General features: G+C 42.8%; 1 protein-coding gene across 2 annotated transcripts in view; it reads right to left on the bottom strand.

The window, feature by feature from the left end:
- Positions 1-26,903, bottom strand: part of RNF17 (ring finger protein 17) — a 157,168-nt gene that overhangs the window by 5,013 nt on the left and 125,252 nt on the right. For both annotated transcript variants that reach the window (XM_059684174.1, XM_059684175.1), the window contains exons 29-32: positions 24,989-25,114; positions 22,881-22,937; positions 14,700-14,816; positions 13,362-13,530 (exon numbers count right to left, since the gene is read on the bottom strand). In XM_059684174.1, coding sequence (XP_059540157.1) covers positions 13,362-13,530; positions 14,700-14,816; positions 22,881-22,937; positions 24,989-25,114 — 469 coding nt within the window. The remainder of the gene's footprint in view (positions 1-13,361; positions 13,531-14,699; positions 14,817-22,880; positions 22,938-24,988; positions 25,115-26,903) is intronic.

Genomic DNA, 26,903 nt, shown 5'->3' on the forward strand with positions numbered 1-26,903 from the left:
TGTCTTTCTCTGACTATTTCACTTAGCATCATACTCTCCAGGTCCCTCCATGCTGTCTCAAAGAGTAAGAGATTCTTCTTTTTTACAGCTGCATAATATTCCATGATAAAAATGCACCACAGGTTTTTTTTTTTTTTTTTTTTTTGTTTTGTTTTTTTTTTTAGAATGAAGTGGCTTTTTTTTTGGCAGCAGTTGAGTGGTTTTTATTTTTTTATTATTTTTTATATTTAATTTTGTTTTATTTCTTAAAGTATTACAAAGAGTATTACACATGTCTCCTTCCCCCCCCCCCTTGACATTCCCCAGCCTCCTCTACCCCCCAGTTTCTTGTGTCCATTGGTTATTCTTATATGCATGCATACAAGTCCTTTGGTTGATCTCTTACCCCCCCAACCCTCCCCAGGCTTCCCACTGTAGTTTGACAGTCTGTTCAATGCTGCTCTGCCTTTGTATCTATTTTTGTTCATCAGTTTATAATGGTCTTTATTATCCATAAATGAGTGAGATCATGTGGTATTTTTCTCGGCTTCCCAAGGGCCGTCTCAGCCTCACAGGGGCCGTCCCAGCCTCACAGGGGCCATCTCAGCCTCACGGGGGCCATCTCAGCCTCCCGGGAGGCGGCTCAGCTCAGCCTCACGGGGGCCGGCTCAGCCTCACGGGGGCTGTTTCAACCTCACCGAGGCCGTTTCAAACTCACTGGGGCCATCGCAGCCTCACCGGGGCCATCTCAACCTCACCGGGGCCATCTCAGCCTCACGGGGGCCGTCTCAGCCTCACGGGGGCCATCTCAGCCTCACGGGGGCCGTCTCAGCCTCACGGGGGCCATCTCAGCCTCACGGGGGCCGTCTCAGCCTCACGGGGGCCATCTCAGCCTCACGGGGGCCATCTCAGCCTCCCGGGAGGCGGCTCAGCTCAGCCTCACGGGGGCCGGCTCAGCCTCACGGGGGCTGTTTCAACCTCACCGAGGCCGTTTCAAACTCACTGGGGCCATCGCAGCCTCACCGGGGCCATCTCAACCTCACTGGGGCCATCTCAGCCTCACGGGGGCCGTCTCAGCCTCACGGGGGCCATCTCAGCCTCACGGGGGCCGGCTCAGCCTCATGGGGGCCATCTCAGCCTCACGGGGGCTGTCTCAGCAGCACGAAGTTTGGCATTCTGTCTTTTGTTGGGCATCACCTTGCTGGACAAAATCTCCAGGTGTTCTTGGGGGCTGAATTTCTGATATGCTTGCTTGGATTTTGCTTTCTACTAAGTGCACAGACTGCTTGTCTGCCATCTCCCGGTGTCCCATGTGAGACTGGATCTGGTGGATCTGTTTGTGCGTTTGCTGGTACAGCAGTTCCATGTTGCCGGCCCAGCCGGGTCTGGTTCCGGCTTCCTCCGAACCTGATTCTGCTTCTTGGGTGTGTCCCTTATGGGTGCAAGGAGTTGAAATCTGCAGTTTGTTGGGTTAAGCTGCAAAAGCGCATGTGGTTCCTTTTGTGCCACTGGCACAGCTTGAGCGGTGATGTAAATTGAGTAGGGTGGGGTCTCAGGGAATCACCAGGGCAGAGCAAACAGCAATGGCGTCTCCACGACTCCTCGCCTCTCCGCAACTCCGCATCTCTGCGTCCCCGAGTGCTGGCAAGCAGCTCCGCGAGAAAGCTGCCCTCGCTTTCCAACCCACTGCAAGGCCGTCCCGCCTCTCCCTGTAGGGGTCTGGGACCTCAGAATCCCACCCCAAACAAGCTCAGTGGATTCGAGAGTTTGTAACCTCTTCCGATTGAAAAAAAACCCGCTTCTTGAGTGTGTCCCTTATGGATGTGAGGAGTTGAAATCTGCAGTTTGTTGGGTTATGCTGTAAAAGCGCTGGTGTTTCCTTTTGTGCCTCTTGCACAGCTTGGGGGGGGATGTAAATTGGGTAGGGTGAGGTCTCAGGGAATCACCGGGGCGGAGCAAACAGCAATGGCATCTCCGAGGCTCCTTGCCTCTACGCGACTCCGCATCTCCATGTCCCCGAGTGCCGGCGAGCAGCTCCACGAGAAAACCACTCGCTTTCCGACCCACTGCAAGGCCATCCCGCCTCTCCCCGTAGGGGTCTGGGACCTCAGAATCCTGCCCCAAACACGCTCATTGGATTCGAGAGTTTGTAACCCCTTTCGATTGAAAAAAACGGCGCATCCAGTTGCAGCCCGCCTGGCGCGCAACTCCGTACCTCCGCTCTTGGCACCTCTGCATATCCTACTCAGTCTCAATGTTCTTCTTTCTTTCCTTCCAGTTGTAGAACTTCCACTGGGCCAGCTTTCCCATGGTTCTGAACGATAGCTGTTTTGTCCTATAGTTGGTATTCTCAATGTTGTTGTGGGATGCAGCACGCACAGGTCTGTACCCTACGCCGCCATCTTGGTTCTCTGTCACACCACAACTTTTTAATCCACTCATCTACTGATGGGCACTTGGGCTGTTTCCAATCTTAGCTATTGTAAATTGTGCTACAAACATAGGGGTGCATACATTCTTTGATTGGTATTTCTAGTTTCTTAGGATTTAGTCCTAGAAGTGGCAGTTCCATATTTAATTTTTTGAGGAAACTCCATACTGTTTTCCTTAATGATTGTACCAGTCTGCATTCCCACCGCAGTGTACTAGGGTTCCCTTTTCTCCATATCCTCGCCAGCACTTGTCATTTGTTGATTTATTGATGGTAGCCATTCTGACAGGTGTGAGGTGGTACCTCATTGTTGTTTTAATTTGCATCTCTCTGATGATCAGTGACTTTAAGCATTTTTTTCATATGTCTCTTGGCCATCTGTCCTCTTTGGAGAAGTGTCTATTTAGGTCTTTTGCCCATTTTTAATTGGATTGTCTTCCTTCTGTTAAGTTGTATGAGTTCCTTATATATTTTGGATATTAACCCTTTATCAGATGTATCATTACCAAATATGTTCTCCCATACAATGGGCTTCCTTTTCATTTTGTTGATGGTTTCTTTTGCTGTGCAGAAGCTTTTTATTTTGATGTAGTCCATTTATTTTCTCCTTGGTTTCCTTTGTCTTAGGAGATGTATCTGTAAACATATTGAAGTCCTTTATCCATTTTGAGTTTATTCTTGTATATGGTGTAAGTTGGTGGTCTAGTTTCATTTTTTTTTTTTTTGCATGTATCTGTCCAATTGTCCCAACACCATTTATTGTAGAGACTCTCTTGACTCCATTGTATGCTCTTGCCTCCTTTGTCAATATTGAGTGTAATGGCATGGGTCGGTTTCGGAGTTCTCCGTTTTGTTCCACTGACCTATATACCTGTTCTTGTGCCAGTACCAGCCTGTTTTGATTACGGTGGCTTTGTAGTATAACTTGAAATCTGGTATTGTGATTCCTCCAACTTTGTTTTTCTTTCTCAAAACTGCTGCAGCTATTTGGGGACTTTTTTGATTCCATATAAATTTTTGGAGTACTTGTTCTAGCTCTGTGAAATATGCTGTTGGTATTTTAATAGGGATTACATTGAATCTGTAGATTGCATTGGGTAATGTGGACATTTTAATGATGTTGATTATAATAATCCATGAAAACAGTATAATCTTCCACTTTTTTATATCTTCTTCTATATCTTGTTACAACATCTTGTAGTTTTCCAAGTACAGGTCTTTTGCCTTCTAGGTTAAGTTTATTCCTAAGTATCTTAATTTTTTTTGTGTGTGCAATGGTAAATGGGATTGTTTGTTTAGTTTCTTTTTCTGAGAATTCATTATTGGTGTATAAAAAAAGCCATCGATTTTTGGGTGTTGATTTTGTATTCTGCTACATTGCCAAATTCATTTACTAAATCTAGTTTTTTGGTGAAGTCTTTAGAGTGTTCTTACTTCCTCCTTCCCAATTTGGATGCCTTTTATTTCTTCTTCTTGTCTGATCGCTGTGGCTAGGACTTCCAATACTGTGTTTAATAAGAATGGTGAACACGGACATCCCTGTCTTGTTCCTGATTGTAGGGGAAATGCTTTTAATTTTTGCCCATTGAGTATGATGTTTGCTGTAGGTTTGTCATATATGGCCTTTATCATGTTGAGGTATTATCCCTCTATTCCCACTTTGCTGAGAGTTTTTATAAACAATGGGTGTTGGATTTTGTTGAATGCTTTTTCTGCATCTATTGATGTGATCATGTGATTTTTATCTTTCAGTTTGATGTGGCGTATCACATTTATTGATTTACTAATATTGTACCAGCCTTGCATCCCTGGAATAAATCCCACTTGGTCAACGTGTATGATCCTCTTAATATATTGCTGGATCTGATTTGCTAATATTTTGTTGATGATTTTTAGCATCTATGTTCATCAGGGATACTGGCCTGTAGTTCTCTTTCTTTGTAGTGTTTATCTGGTTTTGGAATTAGGATAATGCTGGCCTCATAAAAAGAGCTTGGAAGTGTTCCTTCCTCTTGGATTTTTTGAAATAATATGAGGAGTATAGGTGTTAGTTCTTTGAATGTTTGTTAAAACTCCCCTGTGAAGCTGTCCAGACCTGGGCTTTTGTTTGCTAGGAGTTTTTTTGATTACTGCTTCAATTTCATCAATTGTTATTAGCCTATTCCGGTTTTCTGATTCCTCCTGATTCAGTTTAGTAAGATTATATTTTTCTAGGAAATTGTCCATTTCATCCACATTGTCCAGCTTGTTGGCATATAGCTGTTCATAGTATTTTCTTGTAATTCTTTGGATTCCTGTGATGTCAGTGGCTACTTCTCCACTTTTGTTTCTGATTTTATTTGGGTCATCTCTCTTTGTTTCTTGATGAGTCTGGCTAACAGTTCATCAATTTTGTTTATCCTTTCAAAGAACCAGCTCTTGGTTTCATTGATTTTTCAGTCTCTATCCTATTTATTTCTGCTCTAATCTTTATTATATCCTTCTTTCTACTTACTCTGGGATTTTCTTATTGTTCTCTTTCTAGTTCTTTAAATTGTAGGGTTAAATAGCTTTTTTAAAAAAATTTTTGTTTTATTGCTTAAAGTATTAAAAAGAGTATTACATTGCCTTTTTTTCCCCCTCCAAAAATAGCTTATTTTTGAGGTATGCCTGTAGTGCTATGAACTTCTTGCTCAGGACTGCTTTTGCTGTGTCCCATAGGTTTTGGGTTGTTGTGTGTTCATTTTCATTTATTTACAGGAAGTTTTCAATTTATTTCTTAACCTTGTTGGTAACCCATTCATTGTTTAATAACATGCTATTTAGTTTCCACGTGTTTGAGTGTTTGGGGGCATTTTTACTGTAGTTGATTTCTAATTTCATTCCATTGTGATCTGAGAAGATTCTTGGTATGATTTCAATCTTCTTGAACTTGGAGACTTCTTTTGTGTCCTAACATGTGGTGTATCTTTGTGAATAATCCATGTGCACTTGAGAAGAATGTATATTCTGCTGCTTTGGGGTGAAATGTTCTATAAATGTCAAATCCATGTGATCCAGTATGTCCCTTAGAGTCACTGTTTCCTCATTAATTTTTTGTCTGGAAGATCTATCCAGGGAAGTCAGAGAGGTGTTAAAGTCCCCTACTATGACTGTATTGTTGTCAATCTCTCCCTTAAAGTCCTCTAGAAGTATTTTTTATATAGTTAGGTGCTCCTATATTGGGTGCATATATGTTTACCAGGATTATATCCTCTTGTTGGCTCCATCCCTTTAGTATTATGTAGTGACCTTTGTTTTCTCTTGTGATGGCCTTCATTTTTTAGTCTATTTTGTCGGATATGAGTATTGCTACTCCAAGCTTTTTTTTCTTTTTCATGGAAAGATTTTTTTCCATCCCTTCACACTCATCCTGTGTGTGTCTTTTGTTCTCAGGTGGGTCTCTTGTAGACACCATATAGTTTATTATTTTTTTTAATCCATTCAGCTACCCTATGCCTTTTGGAGCACTTAATCCATTTACATTTAGGGTTATTATTGAGACATACTTATTTATTGCCATTTTAATTCTTAATGCCTAGGTTTTTCTATTTCTTCTTCTCATTACAGCAGTCCCTTTAGCATTTCTTGTAATGCTGGCTTGGTGGTGTACTCCTTTAGCCTTTTTTTTTTTTTTTTTTTTTGTCTGGTGAGCTCTTTATTTGACTGTCTATTTTGAATGATAGCCTTGCTGGATATAGTAATCTTGGTTTCAGATCCTTGCTTTCCATTACCTTGAATACTTCATGCCATTCCCTTTGGGCCTGTAGAGTTTCGGATGAGAAATCAGGTGTCAGCCTTATGGAAGGTTCTTTGTAGGTAACAGTTTGCTTTTCTCTTGCTGCCTTTAAGATTCTCTCTTTGTCCTGAAATTTTGGCATTTAATTATGATATGTCTGGGCATGGACCTCTTTGGTCCATGGGATTCTCTGTGCTTCCTGAACTTGTGTACCTTTTTCCTTTATCAGGTTAGGGAAATTTTCTGCTATTATTTCTTCAAACACGTTCTCTATCCCTTCCTCCCTTTCTGCCTCTCTGGCACACCTGCTATTCAAAAATTGTTATGTTTCATGATGTTCCACAGCTGCCTTAAGCTGTCCTCCTTTTTTAAAATTTGTGTGTGTGTGTGTGTGTGTTTTATTTTTTGGTTCTCTGATTGAGTGATTTTTTTCAACCCTGTCTTCTAATTCACTGATTTTCAAATTCTGTTAATCTGCTGTGGGTTCCTTCCAATGTGTTCTTTATTTGTGCGACGTCATTCTTTTTTCTGTTCTTTTTTCATAGTTACTATATATTTTCTCATGCTGTTGAGCATCTTTACCATCATTACTTTGAACTCTGTTTCAGATAAATTTCTTATCTCTGCTTCACTTATCTCTTCTTCTGGAGAATTCTCTTGCTCTTTCATTTGGAGTTTGTTTCTTTGTCTTCTTATTTTGGCTGTCTGTTTGGGTTTGTGACTATGTATTAAGTAGTTCCTCTACGCCTCTCAATCTCCAGTGCAGAACAGCATCAAATGCTGTTTCTGACTAACTGTATCAGGCAAAGACTCACAGCCTCAGGAGACCCCTTCTGTCTACAGACTGATAGGATTCTGACTTGAATTGCCCCAGGCAATTATCTTCAGGTGTGGTGATAGTTTTGTTTCAACAGGGTGGGGCAGTTCCTTCTGCCTGGAGGCTAATTGTTATTTTTAGTCTAAGTGGCCTTAGGGCAAGGTGTTTTCCAATAAGGTGGATCAACTGTCTTCGCCCCCTCCCAGGTGAGGCAAATGTACATGTGGGAAAGATGCCCTCTGTTGCATGAGGGAATGACTCAGCACAGAAAACTGGGGGTGTCTGCCTTCTGAGCTCTAACCCCTGAGTCCCCATCCTGGCTTCTGCTCATACAGCTCCAGTCCATTCTGCCCTCCCCAGAGCACAAAGGTCGGTGTCTCTACAGGGAATTTTGTGCATTGGCCCTTTAAGACAATGCCTGAATTTCCAGCTGTTGCTCCCTGGCGGACAGCAACTCCACTGCTTTTCACAGCCAGATGTTATGTGGGTTCTGGTGCTCTCTGTTGGGGGGCCCAGCTTGGGTATTAGATCCCAGAGTTCTCAGTGGCAACCCCCCACCACTGAGATATTTCTTTGGAACTTCAGTTGCTGTCTGTGGGTGCCTGGCCAGCCCTTTCATGCCTCTGCCCCTCCTACCAGTCTCTATGCGGTCTCCACTTTCGGTATGCAGGTATCAGGGTTCTCTCCAGCAAGTCTTCTGTTGATTTTTTCAGGAAGTTTTTCTGTAGTTTAGTTATAATTCCAGTTAGTGCCTGGGAGCGTGTCCGTGCCGCATCCACTTACTCTGTCGACATTTTTAATCTCCTAAACTCCATGTTTCTAAACCTTTCTCTCATAGCTTCAGAATTATGCACTTCTTTTTATGATAAACATCTGTTCTTTAAAAAATCACTCCAACATGACTTCATAAAGCCAACTTCTAGCATGGTTTCTCTGACCCAATAGCATCAGGCCACAGCTTTAATATGAGCTGTTCTTCTCACAGTGGATTTGTTTACATGTTCCTTCTCTGCTTCCCCACTAGTTCTCACACATTCCCACCATGTACCTGGTATAAACCTTTGCTCAGTAAAAAATGTGCTAATGCATGCCAGGCCTGAGTAAAGTTGAGGAACAATGACTATAATAGTATGTGCTTCACAGCAGACAGAATACACTGGGTACCTATCTTGCTCTACTTCCAGCCCTCCCTTTCTTTATCATATTACTAGTAGCCCAGTGCACAAAATTCGTGCACATTAAAAGGGAATTAATTAGCGGAAATATTTTAATATTGCTATTTGCCCTTTCTCTATAATAGAAGTGTGAGAGATGAAAGGAAATTAGTAAAATGTATATGAAAATAATATATAAATTAATAAATAGTAACAAAAAGATATAACAACAGAGGCATGGTATAAAAACAACAAAAACATGATATGAAAACAACAAAAACATGATATGAAAACAACAAAAACATGATATAAAAACAACAAAAACAGGATATAAAAACAGTGATGCAAACAATGACTGATAAAGTGATTAAAGTTATTCTAATATCTCCCTGTATACCACATTAAGAGTGAAAACACTTTCAGAGTGCTTGATTAATTTCCCTTGTGCTGAAGTATTTAGAACTTTAACTTTAATGTCACATGCTCTTTGAACTCGAGAGAAAGCAACATATAACTGACCATGTGCAAAAACGGGTTGAGGTAGGAATATGCCTACTCTGTCTAGAGTTTGTCCTTGTGATTTATTAACAGTCATCACAAATGCTGGCATCATGGGAAACTGTTGTTGAATCAATTTAAATGGGAGGCCAGTGTCAGATGGGGCCAATCAATTCTTGGAATCAGAACAACCACTCCCTCTGCAGACCCTGTTAATACTTCAGTTTCGATAATGTTAGGTTGTAATCTTTTGATAATAAATCTGGTACCATTACAAAGACCCCATTTACTTCTAAGATTTCTCAATAGCATGATGATTGCACCCACTTTCAATTTTAATTTATGACATGGCATTCCCAAAGGAGTAATACTATTAAGAAATTTTATGGGAAAATTTTCCTTTTCAGCATCATCTGTGGAATCAATGGAATCATCATTCAAATATGTGTGAAAATCTCCATCAAGTATATCCAAAATTTCTTCATTTACTTTTTGAATATGCTCATTTTTTGGACAAAGAATTGCAAGTTTGGCTATATTTTTAATATTATCTATAAATATAGTATTTCCAAAGGTAGCTTCAATAATAGATCCATTACAAATCATTTCACAGGGGATTTCAAAAATATCCATTCTGAAATGAAAACTGCTATCAAGTTTGCCATCTCCAAGTTTTACTAAACATTCACTATAAGCAGAATCCTCTGATCTCATATTTGTTGTAAGAGACAACTTTCTGAAACATCCCCAAACACTGCAGTACTTTAAACTCGTTTGTACAATGGCTGGTCGCATAGCATGAGGTACAATACTGAGACATTGTTGAAAATCCCCTCCAAGAAGAACTTTCCCACCAAATACAACATTCAAATTTCTCTTAGTAATCTGTCTATGGCATTTATAGCATGACTGGATGCCATAGTGCATTCATCAATAATGAGAAGTTGGGCCTTTTTAATAGTTTTAGCAACTTCACTGTTTATATCGAGTCTAGAAATTGAAGTTTCATTTAATGGAATGGGTAATTTATATTGGGAATGAAAGGTGCTTCCACCGAGAAGTAAATTTGCAGCAATTCCTGTAGACGCTGTGGGTAAAACAGTACTACCACGGCCTCTAATATAACGTACTAAAACTTTATAAAGATGTGCCTCCATGCTCCGAGGGCCAGTTCCTGCCTCGAACCTCACCCTCCCGGGAAACAGCTCAGGGAGGGCACAGCCGTTGGCAACGCGACCCAGGATTCAGGGAGTCCACGTTCCGAAAGCCGGTTCCTTGCCTCAAACCTCGCCCTTACTGGAAACAGCTTGGGGAGGGCGCAGCTGTGGCTAAAAGGACCCAGGACTCAGTGTGTCTACGCTCCAAGGGCGGGTTCCTGCCTGAAACCTCGCCGCCCTCACAGGAAACAGCTCCGGGAGGGTGTAGCCGTTTCCAAGACGACCCCTGCAGGACTGACTTCCTTCTGGTTGGTCGAGCCTTGGTTGTGATGTTACACCCAGGGTTTTTATATAAATAGATCTTCCACAAAATTTCCACAAAGGGAAGTAGTTGGGGCCAGGTGGTATTTAAATGCCTCTAATGTTGAGGTTTTTAAAATTTTTTTTATCAGAATTGTAAATAATTTGAATATATAGAGGTTAGCAATAGAACAGTAAGAATCTCATCTATAGAGCTGTCTGTAAAGTAAACAACTGACTGAATCTTGGTCAACAGTCCCTTCCAACCATTACCATTTTCAGCTTCATAAACATTGTTAAAGTTACTTCTCAAAAATCACTGAAAAAACCCTACTTAGTTGTCCTATTTTAAATCTATAAAGCAACTCCTTCAACATAAATTCCTTACTTAAATGTACATTTTTAATAGGCACTTGCTTATAAATCAACTGGTATATGTGCATAATCCTATCTAATAAAAGAGAAACATGGTAATTAGCATATGACCGCTACCCTTCCCATTGGCTAATCAGGGTGATATGCAAATTAACTGCCAGCCAAGATGGCAGCCGGCAGCCAGGCAGCTTGAAACTAACATGAGGCTTGCTTGCTTCAGTGAGGGAGGAAACCAATGTTCCCCGCCTGCCTTGCCGGCCTCTGAGCCTGCAGTTTGAAACATTGTAACAAATATAGAAGCTAAACAAAACCCCAGAAACCTGCTTTCAGTGAGCCAGGATCTCAGAGCTGGAGTTATACATTGTTTCGATTATAGAACCTAAACAAACCAGATACCTGCTTTCAGCAGCAGAGGCCTCAGAGCTGGAGCCAGAGCTAAAGCTGGCCCAGAATAAAAAAAAAGAAAAAAAGGAGCAGTTGGGATCGTCAGCCCTCAGCCCCTCACCCAGACTGGCCAGGCACCTCAGTGGGGACCCCCACCCTGAAGGGTGTGTGACCAGCTGCAAACAGCCATCATCCCCTCACCCAGGCTAGCCAGGCACCCCAGTGGGGACCCCCACCCTGAAGGGTGTGTGACCAGCTGCAAACAGCCATCATCCCCTCACCCAGGCTGGCCAGGCACCCCAGTGGGGACCCCCACCCTGATCCAGGACACCCTTCAGGGCAAACCAGCCAGCCCCACCCATGCACTAGGCCTCTATCCTATATAGTAAAAGGGTAATATGCCTCCCAGCACCGGGATCAGCGGAGCTGAGAGGCCTCCCGGCACCGGGATCAGCGTGACGGGGCAGCGCCCAAACCCCCTGATCGCCCTGCGGCTTTGTGTGTGACAGGGGGCGGGGCCACAACCTCCCTATCCGCCCTGCTCTGTTCGTGACAGGGGAATGTACCCCAAACTCCTGATCATCCCTGCTCTGTGCCTGATATGGGGAGCTCCCCAACCCCCTGATCGCCCTGTGGCTCTGTGTGTGACAGGGTGTGGCGCCTCAACCCCCTGATGGGCCCTGCTCTGTGAGTGACAGGGGGGAGCTCCCAAACCCCCTGATTGACCCTGCTCTGTGCATGACAGGGTAAGGAGCCCCAACCCCCCTGATGGGCTCTGCTCTGTGAGTGACAGGGGGCAGCGCCCCAACCCCCAGATTGGCCCTGCTCTGTGGGTGATAGGGGGTGGCGCCGTAACCTCCCCATTGACCCTGCCTTGAGTGTGACAGGGGGCGGTGCCCCAACCCCCCAATAGGCCCTACCCTGAGCGTGACTGAGGGTGGCACTGCAACCTCCCGATCCGCCCTGCTCTGTGCATGACAGGGGGTGGCGCCCCAACTCCCCAATCGGCCCTGCTCTGAGCCCAACCAGGGGCTGCACCTAGGGATTGGGCCTGCCCTCTGCCACCCGGGAGCAGGCCTAAGCCAGCAGGTTATTATCTCCCAAGGGGTCCCAGACTGCGAGAGGGCACATGCTGGGCTGAGGGACCCACCCTTCCCCTGGAGTGCACAAATTTTTGTGCACCAGGCCTCTAGTAAAGAATAAAGGGCCTACAGAAGAATGTACAAACATGTGTACAGCTCCATGAATCATCACATCACACAGATTGTGTGACTTCCCTTGAGACAAAAACACAATGAGGAAGAACTGTTTCTTCCAGACTTTAAATCTGAGTTTACAACAAGAAAAAAAAATCATAATGAATTTACTCTTTCATTCCACAGATATTTGTGCAAGGTGCCCTAATTGCTGGTCACTGCAGTACTAGGAGGCCCTATTTAACAAAAGAGAGTAGAAGGCATGGAGTATAATGGGGCAGGGAAGGTGGTGGGCAGTGCCACTAATACAGGCAGTCAGGAAAGACTTGCAATAGAGGGTGAGTTAGGCAGAGACCTAATTCACATTCTGGGGAATGTTCTGGGGAAGAACATTGCAGGCAGAGGGAATCCCAAGGGCTGTTTATCAGCCAAATATGAGTCACAACTGATGAAAATCTCATTGAGTAAACGCAGGTACATCAGGCAGATGTCTTCCTTTGCTTTAGCATATCCTCTGTATGTACAAAACACCCAGAGTGAGTACAACTCTATATCGCATACGGACAGAAATGCAGAGATGCCACACAGCACTCAGGAACTGTTGGCACAAGCAAGCAGTGTACTGTTCTTCACAGGAGAATCACATATACTTAATGAATACGGGTAAGATAAGTTAAAAAGAAAAAAAGAGAGCAGAGCCAGCTGGCATGGCTCAGTGGTTGAACGTCGACCTATGAACCAGGAGGTCACAGTTCGATTCCCCATCAGGGCACATGCCTGGATTGCGGGCTTGATCCCCAGTGGAGGACGTGCAGGAGGCAGCCGATCAGTGATTCTCATCATTGATGTTTCTATCTCTCTCCCTTTCCCTTCCTCTCTCTGAAATTAACAAAAATGTTTTTTTTTGTTTGTTTTTTTAAAAGAGAGAGCAGGGTTTGACATATTCTGAGAGGACAGGACACAATCTGAGCTCCCAGGCCCCCACTCTAAAATCACCAGTTTAGGTGGCTTGCAATGAAAATGACTGCCATTTGGGTCTGAATAACAACTCTCACAATTTGAGCTAGTGGCAAAACCTTAAGCTTAGACAAAACATCTTCGTGCAATTCCAATGAGCTCAAGTTCTGGAAAATGAAAGTGCCCGAGGGAGTATTAACCTCTTAGGTCACTTAGAAAATGGGGAAGGTCATCTACAGCATCTTGATTCAGAGATCAGCACATACAGGGAGTGTGGTAACATTAGAAATCACCAACCTCACCAGCCCATTCAAACAAAACTAAGAATCCCATTGTACTCAGAAAGTGTGGGCTACCTGTTCTGAAGTCTGTCAGAGGTGGGAAGGTCTCCACATTAGTATTGAACCTCCGCAGAGCTTCATTGAGGCTCTCAGACTCAGATTCCCAGCTGACTCCACTGTCATCTGTGTCACTATGCTGGTTACAGAGATTACAATTTTCTACAGAATCAAGGCAAATGTACACCTAAGTGGGGAGAAGGGAAGGAGAAAACTTCTTTTAGTATTCATTTCTACAGATGAAATCACTGCAGCAGATAATCTCCAAAGGTGGCCCCAGTGATCCCTTGCAAAGTTCCTCTCCCACATCATACCAGAGCTGAACTTTGTGACCAAAAGGACATGACAGAGGGTATGTGACTTCCAAGATCAGATTATAGAAGACATGAGACCTCTGTCTTGATGGTGCTGTCCTTGACTGCTCTCTCAGGGAGGCTTTCAGCCACGTAGGCCAAGGGAGAGGCCCACAGGGCAAGGTACTGAGTCCCCCAGGCAGCATCATGTGAGTTTTTTTGAATGAATCCTGCAACACCCTCCCTAATCCCAACATCTTGTGACCTTGAGAGATCCTGAGCTAGTACTGAATTAAGATGCTCCTGATTCCTGACTCTCCTGTGTGTTGTTTTAAGCTCCTAAATTTGGGGTTATCTGTTATGCAGCAATAAATAATACCAAAAAAATTATTAAAACCAAGAGTAATTGTACATCCCTATGCTCTCTGAATAAACTATAGAGCAAATCCTTTCCTTGCCATTGAAGGAAAGGTTTACTGTGTAAACTGGCTGAAGGGACTCTGCACTACTGCACTGTCATTGCTTGCTTTTTTGTTGGCCAAGGACGTTTTCATATTTATTGAGTGCCTACTATTTATCATGCAGTATTCTAGGTTTGGGGGACACACCGGTGACCAAAACAGACAAAAATCCCTGTCTTTGTGGAGTGACATTCTAGTATGGAAAAGTAAGAAAGTGGAGAGGGCATTAGAAGGTGATCACTGGTATGGAAAAATACAAAGCAGTGTGAAAAGTGTCTAGACTTCATGTAATGAAGAGGACAGGGGAGTGAGATGTCTAAGATTTCATAGGTGGAAACAGGTCCAGTTTAAAAATCTAAATACCTGATATAAATATAACTATGGCAACACTGGGAAAACAAGCCAGTGCTTAAGAAATACTTGCCTTATTAAATGTAAACAAATGTCTGAACAGGACATTACAGGATGGGCAAACTAGAGGTCACCAAGTTTCATTTATTTAAAGTCAGTAAGATGGAAACATGAACAATCCTAGAGTTTAAGACCAAGATTGCATGTTATGTTTTTAACCAACAACTAATCATGTAAATTAAATTACATACCTCATTAGGTGAGACCACGTGCTTCACTTGAACAGCATAGAGTTCTTCTGGGGGAGGCAGAGATGAAGGCAAATATGGTGGTAAAATAGGGTTCTCTGTTTCAGACAAAAGCAATTCCTAAACACCACAAATAAATTCAAATTCAGAACGACTAATCAGAAATCCATTACACTATCAAAATTCAGGACAATGTAACTTACACAATTGGCAGAAAGCAAGCTCTCTGATACATGCAAACCACAAAATGGTTTCATCAGATAGCAGGACCAAAATGTGATGAATAAATGAAAGATCTTTAGAATTCTCTTGCCCCCTCAATTTAAAAAATTTTGTATGAAAAAACACTACATGAATGTTTATTTATGTATACATATTTGCACATACAAAATGTTCTGGAAAGATGGTTAACAAATAGTTAACAGTAATACCACTGTCTAGTATGACTGGGGTGTTTGGACTTCTTTCCTTTTCAAATTAACATAGCATTTATTTTTAGAATAAGTATGTATCCATACCAATAAGAGAGTAATATGCTAATTAGACCAGACATCTTCCGGACAAAGCCATGGTGGTGGGGACTGAGGCAGAGGTGGTTAGGGGCAATCAGGCTGGCAGGGGAGCAGTTAGGGGGGTGAGCAGGCCAGCAGAGGAGCAGTTAGGGGGTGATCAGGCTGTCAGGGGAGCAGTTAGGGGACAATTAGGCAGGCAGGCAGAGGTGGTTAGGAGCCAGTGGTCCCGGATTGTGAGAGGGATGTCTGACTGCCGGTTGTGAGAGGGATGTCCAACAGGGATTGGGCCTAAACCGGCAGTCGGACATCCCCTGAGGAGTCTTGGATTGGAGAGGGTGCAGGCCAGGCTGAGGGACCACCCCCCCCCCATGCACAAATTTCATGTACCAGGCCTCTAATTTTATAATAAAAACTAAAGTAATATAGGAAATCCAAAATGATTTGTTAATATCATAAAAATTAGTGCTCTTTTTTAAGCTCTATACAAGCATAAGGAATAATAGAAAGTTACAAATATAAAAATGTGGAAAGTTTTTCTTTTAGAAAGTTTTTTTCATATAGTAATTAGCATAAGAACTAAAATCATCACATTCAAATTTGTAGATTAATTTATTAGTATTTAATATTTCTAAACTAGTGGCAAAATAAAACATATCTGAATCAGTAGAGTTAAGCAAAAAGTGACTTCCCCACTGTTAAATTTACTGACTGATTACAAATCACTTTACAATAAGCTTATGATATTTTTATAATAGGAATGAAGTTCTACTTATAAATGAGAAAACTTTTACTTATAACTCTTACTTCCCTCACCAAAAAGCTCAAGTGACAAAATAAAAACCATATAAATTGGACTCATTACAATTAAAAACTCAGGTGCTTCCAAGAATACCACCCAGAAAGTGAAAATTTCTCCCACAGAATGGGAGAAAATATTTGCAAATCTGATCAAGGACTTGTATACAGAATATATAAAGAACTCTTACAATAATAAAAACAGGATATTATAGGGTGGGTAAACCAGAGGTCACTAGCTAAAAACTGGCTAAAAAGGGGCAGAGAACATCTTTTTTCCATTTTTCCTTATTTTTACTTTCTATTTCCCCCCAGTTTTACTGAGATATTGTAGGGAGCGGCTATAGCAGCGGTTCTCAACCTGTGGGTCACGACCCCTTTGGGGGTCGAACGACCTTCCACAGGGGTCGCCTAAGACCACCGGAAAACACCTATATAATTACATATTGTTTTTGTGATTAATCACTATGCTTTAACTATGTTCAATTTGTAACAATGAAAATACATCCTGCATATCAGATATTTACATTACAATTCATAACAGTAGCAAAATTACAGTTATGAAGTAGCAACGAAAATAATTTTATGGTTGGGGGTCACCACAACATGAGGAACTGTATTAAAGGGTCGTGGCATTAGGAAGGTTGAGAACCACTGGGCTATAGGGTTAAGCCTCGTATTGACCTGTGGCAGAGCCACAAACAAGTCCCAGCTTGGAGGGCACAGCCCTTTTAGCATAATTAAGCTTGACCTTATGACCCTCCCTAGATCTTTCCTGGGTAGCTGACGGGCTGTGGGAGGTGCAGCAAGTGCTGCCAAAACAAGTGAAACTTACAAGAACATTGTAACTATGTTGACCACAACCTTTTTTGTCTCTGACTATAAAATAAAGCCTCAGCTTACAGGAGGGATCTTTCTCTATCCTCATCCAGGAATGGAAGATCCACCCAGCCCCAGCTATATTCTCTTTGTCTGTTTTTTCTAAATCCTTCACTGCCCTCCCTCAGGTTTACCCTTGGCCGTGCTGGTGTGGCACAAGATATAACTGATATATAAACTTGTATTAGTTCAACGTGAACAACATAATGATTTCATATAGGTACACACTATAAAATGATCACCACAATAAGTCTAGTTAATTGCCTCACATAGTTAGAAAACCTGTTTTTCTTCTGATGAGAAAATTTAAGATTTATTCCCTTAGTAACTATCAAATATACAATATAGCATTATCAACACTAATAAAAGAGAAAAATGGTAATTGGCGTACGAGCTACCCTTTTCATTGGCTAATCAGGGCTATATGCAAATTAACTGCCAACTAAGATTGGCAGTTAACTGCCAGCTAAGATTGGCAGTTAACTGCCAACAAGATGGCGGTTAATTTGCATACGTAGGCACAATGCAGGGAGGCGAAAGGGAAAGCAGGAAGAAGCCCCCTGCCACTGACAGTGATCGGAAACCCAGGGGGGAGCTAAGAGCTGGGGGGCAGGGCAAAGGCGGCCCTGGGGCCGCCTTTGCCCTGCCCCCCAGCCATGATCGGAGAATCAGGTGCCTTTTCTGCCCTGGCCAGTGATAGCAGGAAGTAGGGGAGGAGCCAGCGATGGGAGCTGGGCACGGTCGAAGCTGGCAGTCCCAGGAGCTAGGGGTCCCTTGCCTGGGCCTAAAGCGAAGCCCATGATCGCGGGGCCGCTGCAGCTGCGGGTCTCCGCTGCCAGGGCCGGACGCCTAGGCCAGAGGCGTTAGGCCTGGGCAGGGGCGGAGCCTGCAACCGAGGGGAGCTGGGGGTCCCCTGCCCAGGCCTGACACCTCTGCCAGAGGCCTCAGGCCTGGTCAAGGGGCCGGTCCGGTGATTGGTGATCGGAGGGTGATGAGGGTCAACTCCTCTGGCTGAGGCATCAGGCCTGGGTGGGGGGTGGAGCCGGGGATTGGGGGGATATGATGGTCCCCTTGCCCAGGCCTGAAGCCTGGGTCAGAGGCGTCAGGCTTGGGCGGGGGGTGGGGCAAGCGATCAGAGGGAGATGGGGGTCCCCTGCCCAGGCATGATTCCTGGGCCAGAGGCCTCAGGCCTGGGCAGGGGCCAGAGCCAGTTAACCGGGGGGAGATGGGGGTCCCCTGTCTAAGCCTGACACCTCTGGCGGAGGCGTCAGGCCTGGGCAAGGGGCCGATCCTGTGATTGGAGGGTGATGGGGGTCAACGCCTGAGGGCTCCCAGTATGTGAGAGGGGGCAGGCTGGGCTGAGGGACACTCCCCCCCCCCCACCCAGTGCACGAATTTCGTGCACTGGGCCCCTAGTTAACTATAGTCACTATGCTGTGCATTACATCCCCAGGACTTAATTATCTTATAACTGAAGTTTGTACCTTCTGACCATCTTCACCAATTTTCCCCACCTTTAGCGCCCCCCACCCCCACCCCACCTCTGGCAACCACTAATCTTTTCACTGTATCTATGAGCTCAGCTTCTTTAGATTCCTCATATAAGTGAGATCAAATGGCATTTGTCTTTTTCTGACTTATTTCATAGTATAATGACTTCAAGGTCTATCCATGTTGTCACAAATGGCAGGGTTTCCTTTTTTATGTCTGAATAATACTCCATAGTGTGTGTGTATATTTATGTACTTATAGACATAGATATATCACATTTTATTTATCCAATCATCTATCAATGGATAATCAGGCTGTTTCCATGTCTTGGCTATTATAAATAATATTGCAGTGAATGTAGGGGTGCAGTTATCTTTTCAAGATAGTGATTTTGTTTCCTTTAGATATATACCCAGAGGGGATTGCTGGATCATCAGGTAGTTGTATTTTTAATGTTTTGAGGAACCTCCATACTGTTGTCCATAGTGGCTGCACCTATTTGCAGTCCTATCAACAGTACAAAAGGGTTTCCTTTTTTTCCGCATCCTTACCAACACTTGTCTCTTTTCGGTAACATCCATTCTAAAAAGTGCGAGGTGATATCTCATTAGGGTTTTGATTTGCATTTCCCTTATCATTAGTGATGTTGAGGATATTTTCATATACCTGTTGACCATTTGTATGTCTTTTTTTGAAAAATGTCTATTGAGATCCTCTGCCCATTATTTTCTTGTTTGGTTATTAATCCTCACCGGAAGATATTTTTTTCATTGCTTTTTAAAAGAGTGGGAGGAAGGGAGAGGGAAAGAAGAGAAAAGCATCCATGTGAGAAAAACACATTGATTGGCTGCCTCCCACACATGCCCAGACCAGGTCTGGGATCGAACCTGCAATGCCAGTACGTGCCCTTGACCAGGAATCAAACCAACGACCCTCCGGTGCCTGGGCCGATGCCCTTATCACTGAGCAACACTGGTCAGGGCTGCCCATTTTTTTTTTGCTATTGAGTTGTCTAACTTCTATATATATATATTATTAAGATATTACATATGTGTCCTTATCCCCACGTTACCACCTACCCCCTCTCCCCCGCCCCCTCACTCATGCCCTCACCCCCCCTTTGTCCGTGTCCATTGGTTAGGCCTATATGCTTGCACATAAGTCCTTTGGTTGATCTCTCCCCCTTACCCCCACCCTCCCCTACCTTCCTCCTAGGCCTGACAGTTCAATCAATGCCTCTCCGTCTCTGGATCAGTCCTTGTTCATCAGTTTATGTTGTTCATTATATTCCACAAATGAGTGAGATCATGTGGTGTTTATCCTTCTCTAACTGGCTTATTTCACTTAGCATAATGCTCTCCAGTTCCATCCATGCTGTGGTAAATGGTAAGAGTTCCTTTTTCTTCTTCCTTTTCTTAAAGAATACCTTTCAGCATTTCATATAATGCTGGTTTGGTGGTGATGAACTCCTTTAGCTTTTTCTTATCTGTAAAGCTCTTTATCTGACCTTCAGTTCTGAATGATACCTTTGCTGGATAAAGTAATCTTGGTTGTAGGTTCTTGCTGTTCATCACTTTGAATATTTCTTGCCACTCCCTTCTGGCCTGCATGGTTTCTGTTGAGAAATCAGCTGACAGTCGTATGGGTATTCCCTTGTAGGAAACTGAGTGTCTTTCTCTTGCTGCTTTTAAGATTCTCTCTTTGTCTTTTGCTCTTGGCATTTTAATTATGATGTGTCTTGGTGTGGTCCTCTTTGGATTCCTTTTGTTTGGGGTTCTCTGCGCTTCCTGGACTTGTAAGTCTATTTCTTTCACCAGGTAGGGGAAGTTTTCTGTCATTATTTCTTCAAATAGGTTTTCAATATCTTGCCCTCTCTCTTCTTCTGGTACCCCTATCATTCTGGAGTTGGTACACTTGAAGTTGTCCCAGAGGCTCCTTACACTATCTTCATATTTTTGGATTCTTTTTTCTTTTTCGGTTGGGTATTTTTTGTTTCTTCGTATTTCAAATCTTTGACTTGATTCTTGGGATCCTCTTGTCTGCTGTTGGATCTCTGTATATTATTCTTTATTTCAGTCAGTGTATGCTTAATTTCTAGTTGGTCTTTTTTCATATCCTCCAGGGTCTCACTAAATTTATCAGCGGTTTCCATAAAATTCTTGAAAAATCTTATAAACGTGGTCTTGAACTCTATATCCAGTAGTTTGCTTTCCTCCATTTCTGTCATTTGTGACCTGTTTCTTTGTCTCCGCATTTTTTATGCTTCCCTGTGTTGGTAGAGCAGTTTTGTGTGCTAGGTGTCCTGTAGGGCCCAGTGGCTCACCCTCCCCAGTTACCTGAGGTGGACACTCTTGGTGCACCCCCTTGTGGGCTTTGTGCACAGTCTTGTTGTAGTTATTCCTTGATTGTTGTAGGATCACTGGGAGGAATTGACCTCCAGGCCAATTGGCAGTGAGAATCAGCTGTGTCTGCAGTGGGAGAACTTCTGTGCTGAAGACACCCTTCTGGGGCAAGACTTGCTTCAGTGGGGCTTTGGTGCTGAGTCTGCCCCCTGAGTGTGTCCCTTATGGATCTGAGGAGTTGTAATCTGGATGGTCCCACTCTGACCACTGGGTACACTGGCTCTTGGATCTAAGGAGGTGCTAATTTAGCCTCTTCCTGAGGTTACCCAGCAGGAGCTATGAAGAGAACTGCAGATTCCCCTTCCTTTTTTGGAGTTTGGAGGTGCCCAGATGAGGCCCAGCTGTGAAGCAATGCAAGCTTCTGTGGGGCCTTGGGCCTTCTCTTGGAAGTTCTGGGTCTGTCTGGCCCAGCTGCAGTTTGTTAGGTAATTTTCAGGTTGCAAAGGGCCAGGGCATTCATATGCAAAAGCCTCTGCCGAAGCCTGGGTGGGGCGGGGTCTCAGGGAATCTAAGGGCGGAGCAAGTAGCTATGGCGGATTCTCAGCCCTGCCCTAAGGGGCCGCGCGTCTCAGTGTCCCGGTAATTGCTGCAAGCACCTCTGAGGGAAAGCCGCCCTCAAGTTCCGAGTTCTGCCTGCTGCCAGACAGTCCAGTTTCTCCCCGTATGAGTCCTGGGTCCCCAGAGACTTCCCGGAACTGGAGTTCAGAGCAGTCGGGGGGCTTGTGACTCCCTCCCAATTCAAAAAGACAGCTGCGTCCTCAGGTACCAGCCCCTTTCCGCGTGTGCGCACGCACTCGAGCCTCTATACCTCTGCACTTTACTTCTGCAGCTCCTGACTCTCAATGTGCTTTTCTCTTTCCTTCTAGTTGTAGAATTTCCACTCAGCCAGCCTTCCTGTGGTTCTGGATGATGTCCATTTTGTCTTTTCGTTGTATTTTTGAAGTTGTTGTGGGAGGCAGCAATTTCGGTATTTACCTATGCCGCCATCTTGGTTTCTCCCTAACTTCTTTATATATTTTGAATATTAGCGCCTTGGCAAATATATGATCTGTGAACATTTTCTTCCATTCAGTAGACTGCTTTTTCATTTTTGATTATTTCTTTTGCTGTGCAGATGCTTTTTAGTTTGACATAGTCCCAGTTGTTTAATTTTGTTTTTGCTGCCTTTGGTTTTGGCATAAAATCCTAAGCCGAGGATCTTAAAAGAAATATACAAATTTGTCCAAAGAGCACATGAAAAAATGCTCACCATCATTGATCATCAGGTAAATGCAAATGAAAACCACAATGAGATACCATACTTCACACCTATCCCAAGATAGCTAGGAAAAAAGTCAGGTAGCAAGTGTTGGTAAGGATATGGAAAAATGAACTCTTATATGTTCCCAGTACAAAAAGAAAATGGTACAGTCCCTTAAGAAAACAGTCTCATAGAGTTCCTTAAAATGGTAAACAAAGTCACCAGATGTCTTAGTAATTCCACTCCTACGTTCATACCCAGGAGAAGTGAAAACAGATGTCCACCAAAAATCTTGTACACAAATGTTCACCGTAGTTTTACTCACAATTGCAAAAAGGTAGAAATAACCCTAGTGTCCATCAACAGATTAATGGGTAAACAAAATGTGGTTTATCCATACAATGAAATATTATTCAGACATAAAAAGGACACATACTTCAACATGAAGTGAAGCTTGAAAACATTATGCAGAAAGAAAGAAGCCAATCACAAAGGGCTTTGTATTGTGTGATTCCATTTATGAGAAATGTCCAGTATAGGCAAATCCAGAGACAGGACATTCATGGTCTCCAGGAGACTGACTGGGGAAGGGGAGAATGGGAAGTGACTGCTGTTGGTGAGGTTTCTTTTTCAGGTGATGAAGTGTGGAATTAATAGTAATGATGATTGGACTCTGTGAATGCAGCTCTCTGAACATACTAAAAACCCATTGAATTGTACACTTTAAAAAGTTCAAATTTATGGTATGTAAATTATGCCTCAATGAAGCTGATATAAAAGAAAATGCTTACTTCCTGATTTTGTATCAAATCCTTTATACTGATAAAGTATCCAAAGTTTCCAGAATATTTGGATTGAAACTTACCTCAAACCTTATTTCCCATCTTTCATCCTCATACTTTTTACTGTAATCTGTTGGTTTCTGAAATACAATATTATTAATGAATAAAAACCATCTTTAACTATGTAACATCATTTTTAGGCACTTTCATATTTCATCTCCATAAAAACTGGATGTTTGCCCTTGTTGGCATTCATTTCATTATTTCAGGTTAACTATGGGAAAATGTAATGTTTGGAGTAATCTGAATACTGCAACAGTAAAAACCCTCAAAATTATGCTAACATATAAAATATGTCAACTGTATTTAGTTTATTGTAAGAGAGTGGGAGCTATTACCTTTCCTTTTAAATGATAGCACTGAAGAGTAATACTGAAAGAGACTAAATAATCTTTCTAAAACCTGTTTAACAGGTAAAACACCTTTTATACAAATACACGGGATGCATAACGTGCATGCACACACCCACCTCCTTAAAAGAAAAAGGCCAGAGGTAAGAATTACATGTACAAAGTTAAGTAATATCACAGTTTCCATTTGAGAGAAGTAATAGTCTTCTATATTAAACTGAACACATAATATTTGGCTTTCTTCTATCACTAAAATAAATATTCAGAAAACTAACCTTAAGTGAACTATAAGTCTAGAAAAAAAATATCTTGCCATATAAAATATTATTTATGATGAATACCCTATTTTTAGAAAGTACTTATCTAGTACAGGTTAGTTATAGCTTTTAAAATATTAAAAAACAGAAGCAGTAAGCAGTTGGACTGGGCTTTTTTTTTTTAATTAAATCTTTATTGTTCAGATTATGAGAGTTGTTCCTCTTTTTCCCCCCATAGCTCCCTTCCACCCGGTTCCCACTCCACCCTCTGCCCTTAACCCCCCACCCCGCGTCTCATCCATAGGTGCACAATTTTTGTCCAGTCTCTTCCCGCACCCCCCACACTCCTTCCCCCGCCCCGAGAATAGTCAGTCCACTCCCTTTCTATGCCCCTGTTTCTATTATATTCACCAGTTTATTCTGTTCATCAGATTATTTATTCACTTGATTTTTAGATTCTCTTGTTGATAGCTGTGTATTTGTTGTTCATAATTTGTATCTTTACCTTTTTCTTCTTCTTCCTCTTCTTAAAAGATACCTTTCAGCATTTCATATAATACTGGTTTGGTGGTGATGAACCCCTTTAATTTTTCCTTATCTGTGAAGCTCTTTATCTGACCTTCAATTCTGAATGATAGCTTTGCTGGATAAAGTAATCTTGGTTGTAGGTTCTTGGTATTCATCACTTTGAATATTTCTTGCCACTCCCTTCTGGCCTGCATAGTTTCTGTTGAGAAATCAGCTGACGATCTTATGGGTACTCCCTTGTAGGTAACTGAGTGTCTTTCTCTTGCTGCTTTTAAGATTCTCTCTTTGTCTTTTGCTCTTGGCATTTTAATTATGATGTGTCTTGGTGTGGTCCTCTTTGGATTCCTTTTGTTTGGGGTTCTCTGCGCTTCCTGGACTTGTAAGTTTATTTCTTTCACCAGGTAGGGGAAGTTTTCTGTCATTATTTCTTCAAATAGGTTTTCAGTATCTTGCTTTCTCTTCTTCTGGCACCCCCATAATTTGGATGTTGGTACACTTGAAGTTGTCCCAGAGGCTCCTTACACTATCTTCATATTTTTGGATTCTTTTTTGGACTGGGCTACTTATTGAAGCTAACCTTAAAATCTGGCTTTGAGTTTCCTGTATTCAGGAAAATGGGGGAAATGTTATAATGCCAAATAAAAGGAAAAATATTTTATCTGGGAGAGAGTCCTCTTCTAGCAGTGAATTCTATTAAGATTTTATTACTTACATCTCTTATTTAAACAACATTGGCTAACATAACATATGGGCTTCTCACTAGGTCTGAAGGTACAGAAACATTAAATGAATCTTAATGCAATTAGTCTTTTGTAGGACAATATAAAGCATGATATAGTATATTGCTTTCTCAATAAAAATTTTACAGATTCTCTATTCTCTCAACATATCAGACATGTAGAACCATATTAAAGACTTACGGTGTAAGACAATATACAACATTTTAACCAGAATTTTTCTATAATTTAGATTTTTATAGAAAAATAGTATACTTACTTCTTTTAATATCTCCTCAGAATGTTCAAAAGTACAGTATTTATGGTGTGCCATAAAATAAGAAAGTAACATTCCATCAAAATAGAGATGCACAGATAATTTCCCCCATGGATTTTCAGGCAATTCCTATTTAAATTAAATAAAAATATTGTTACTATAAAAATAAAGTCTGTTTGAAGATTACAATTTTGTAGTCAGCAAGAATGAAATTAGATTTCTGAAAATCACAGTATTACCAGTTTGACTAATTTCATAACATTTTCTTAATGGCATTTTGGCAAGTTATGAGGCAGTAATTATATTATTTTGGTTTTTGTAAAATATATTCACATGTCAATAAGGTAGAGTGTTTTATACTTATTTACTGGAAAATAATTTGCTACATATAATTTACTACCCCTCATTTTTAGATGATACCAATAACTATACCAAGTAGAAGGAGAAAGAAAAGTTATTTTCAGGTGTAAAAAAGTGAAGTTTAGTTAAAATTTCAAGAATGGCAGAAATGGAAGAGATTAATAGCAGTCTAGAAGGAGTCACGATAATGGCTTCTTAATCCCTGGACTATGATCAGGTACTGAGCAGACACATACTCACCAGCTGATCTGTCCCATTTACCACCTAAGTCCAAAGTCAGGTCTCTACTGAGTTTCTATAATTGCCTGCCAGCAGAACTCCCTGCTTCTATCTTTTTCTACTATCCAGTTTCTATCAGGGCAGAGTGAAAACACTAGAATATAAGATCAGAGCATGTCACTCCCTTACTCAAAACTTCAAATGGCTCCCCAGGTCAGCCTGACAGCAGAGGTCTCACAAGTTTCCTCCTGTCTCCACTTCTTCTCTTTCTTATTCCTCCTGTTCCAGCCACAGAGGATCCTTGGCTGTCCTTGAACACTCTAGGCGTGCTTTTGTCTTGGAGCCCTTTGCACTATTCTCCCAGCATCCACATAGCTTGTGCTCATTCTAAAGTCTTTACTTGAGTTTTACCTTTGCAGTGATGTCTTCCCTGACCACTGTATTTAAAAATGTGACTTCCTCCCTGGCCTCACCTCTGTCATCCTTTCTTGCTTTATTTTTCTCCCCAGCACTTGTCACTACCTAACATACCTTATATTTTACTAGAGGCCTGATGCATGAAAATTCGTGCAAGAGTAGGCCTTCCTGCCCCCGGCTGCCAGCACTGGCTTCCCTCTGGCACCCAGGACCCAGGCTTTCCTCCTCTGGCTGCCGGCAGGCACCTGGGACCTGGGCTGGCTTTCCCCAGGCCCCGGCTTCATCAGGAAGGACATCTGGAATGATGTCTGGGATAATTAGCATATTACCCTTTTATTATTATAGACTAGTGGCCCGGTGCACGAAATTCGTGCACAGGGGGGGGGGGGGAATCCCTCAGCCCAGTCTGCACCCTCTCCAATCAAGGACCCCTTGGGGGATGTCTGACCACCTGTTTAGGCCCGATCCCACAGTCGGAAATCCCTCTCACAATCTGGGATTGCTGGTTCCTAACTGCTCACCTGCCTGCCTGTCTGATTGCCCCTAACCCCTCTGCTTGCTTGCCTGACCGCCACTAATCTCTCTGCATGCCTGCCTGATCGCCCCCAACTGTCCTCCCCTGTCAACCTGATCTCTCCCCCAACTGCCTCTGCCTGCATGATCACCCCTAACTGCCCTCCCCTGCCGACCTGATCTCGCCCCCAAGTGCCCTCCCCTGCTGGACTGATTGCCCCCAACTGTCCTCCCCTGCCGGTCTGGTTGCCCCAAATGCCCTTCCCTGCCGGCCTGATCTTGCCCCCAACTGCCTCTGCCTGCCTCATTGCCCCAACTGCCCTCCCCTGCCGGCCTATTCAACCCTAACTGCCTCTGCCTCGCCCCTCACCACCATGGCTTTGTCCGGAAGGAAGTCGGACGTCCGGAA

The sequence above is a fragment of the Myotis daubentonii genome, chromosome 2, assembly GCF_963259705.1.
Source record: "Myotis daubentonii chromosome 2, mMyoDau2.1, whole genome shotgun sequence".
In the NCBI taxonomy this organism is placed as follows: domain Eukaryota; kingdom Metazoa; phylum Chordata; class Mammalia; order Chiroptera; family Vespertilionidae; genus Myotis; species Myotis daubentonii.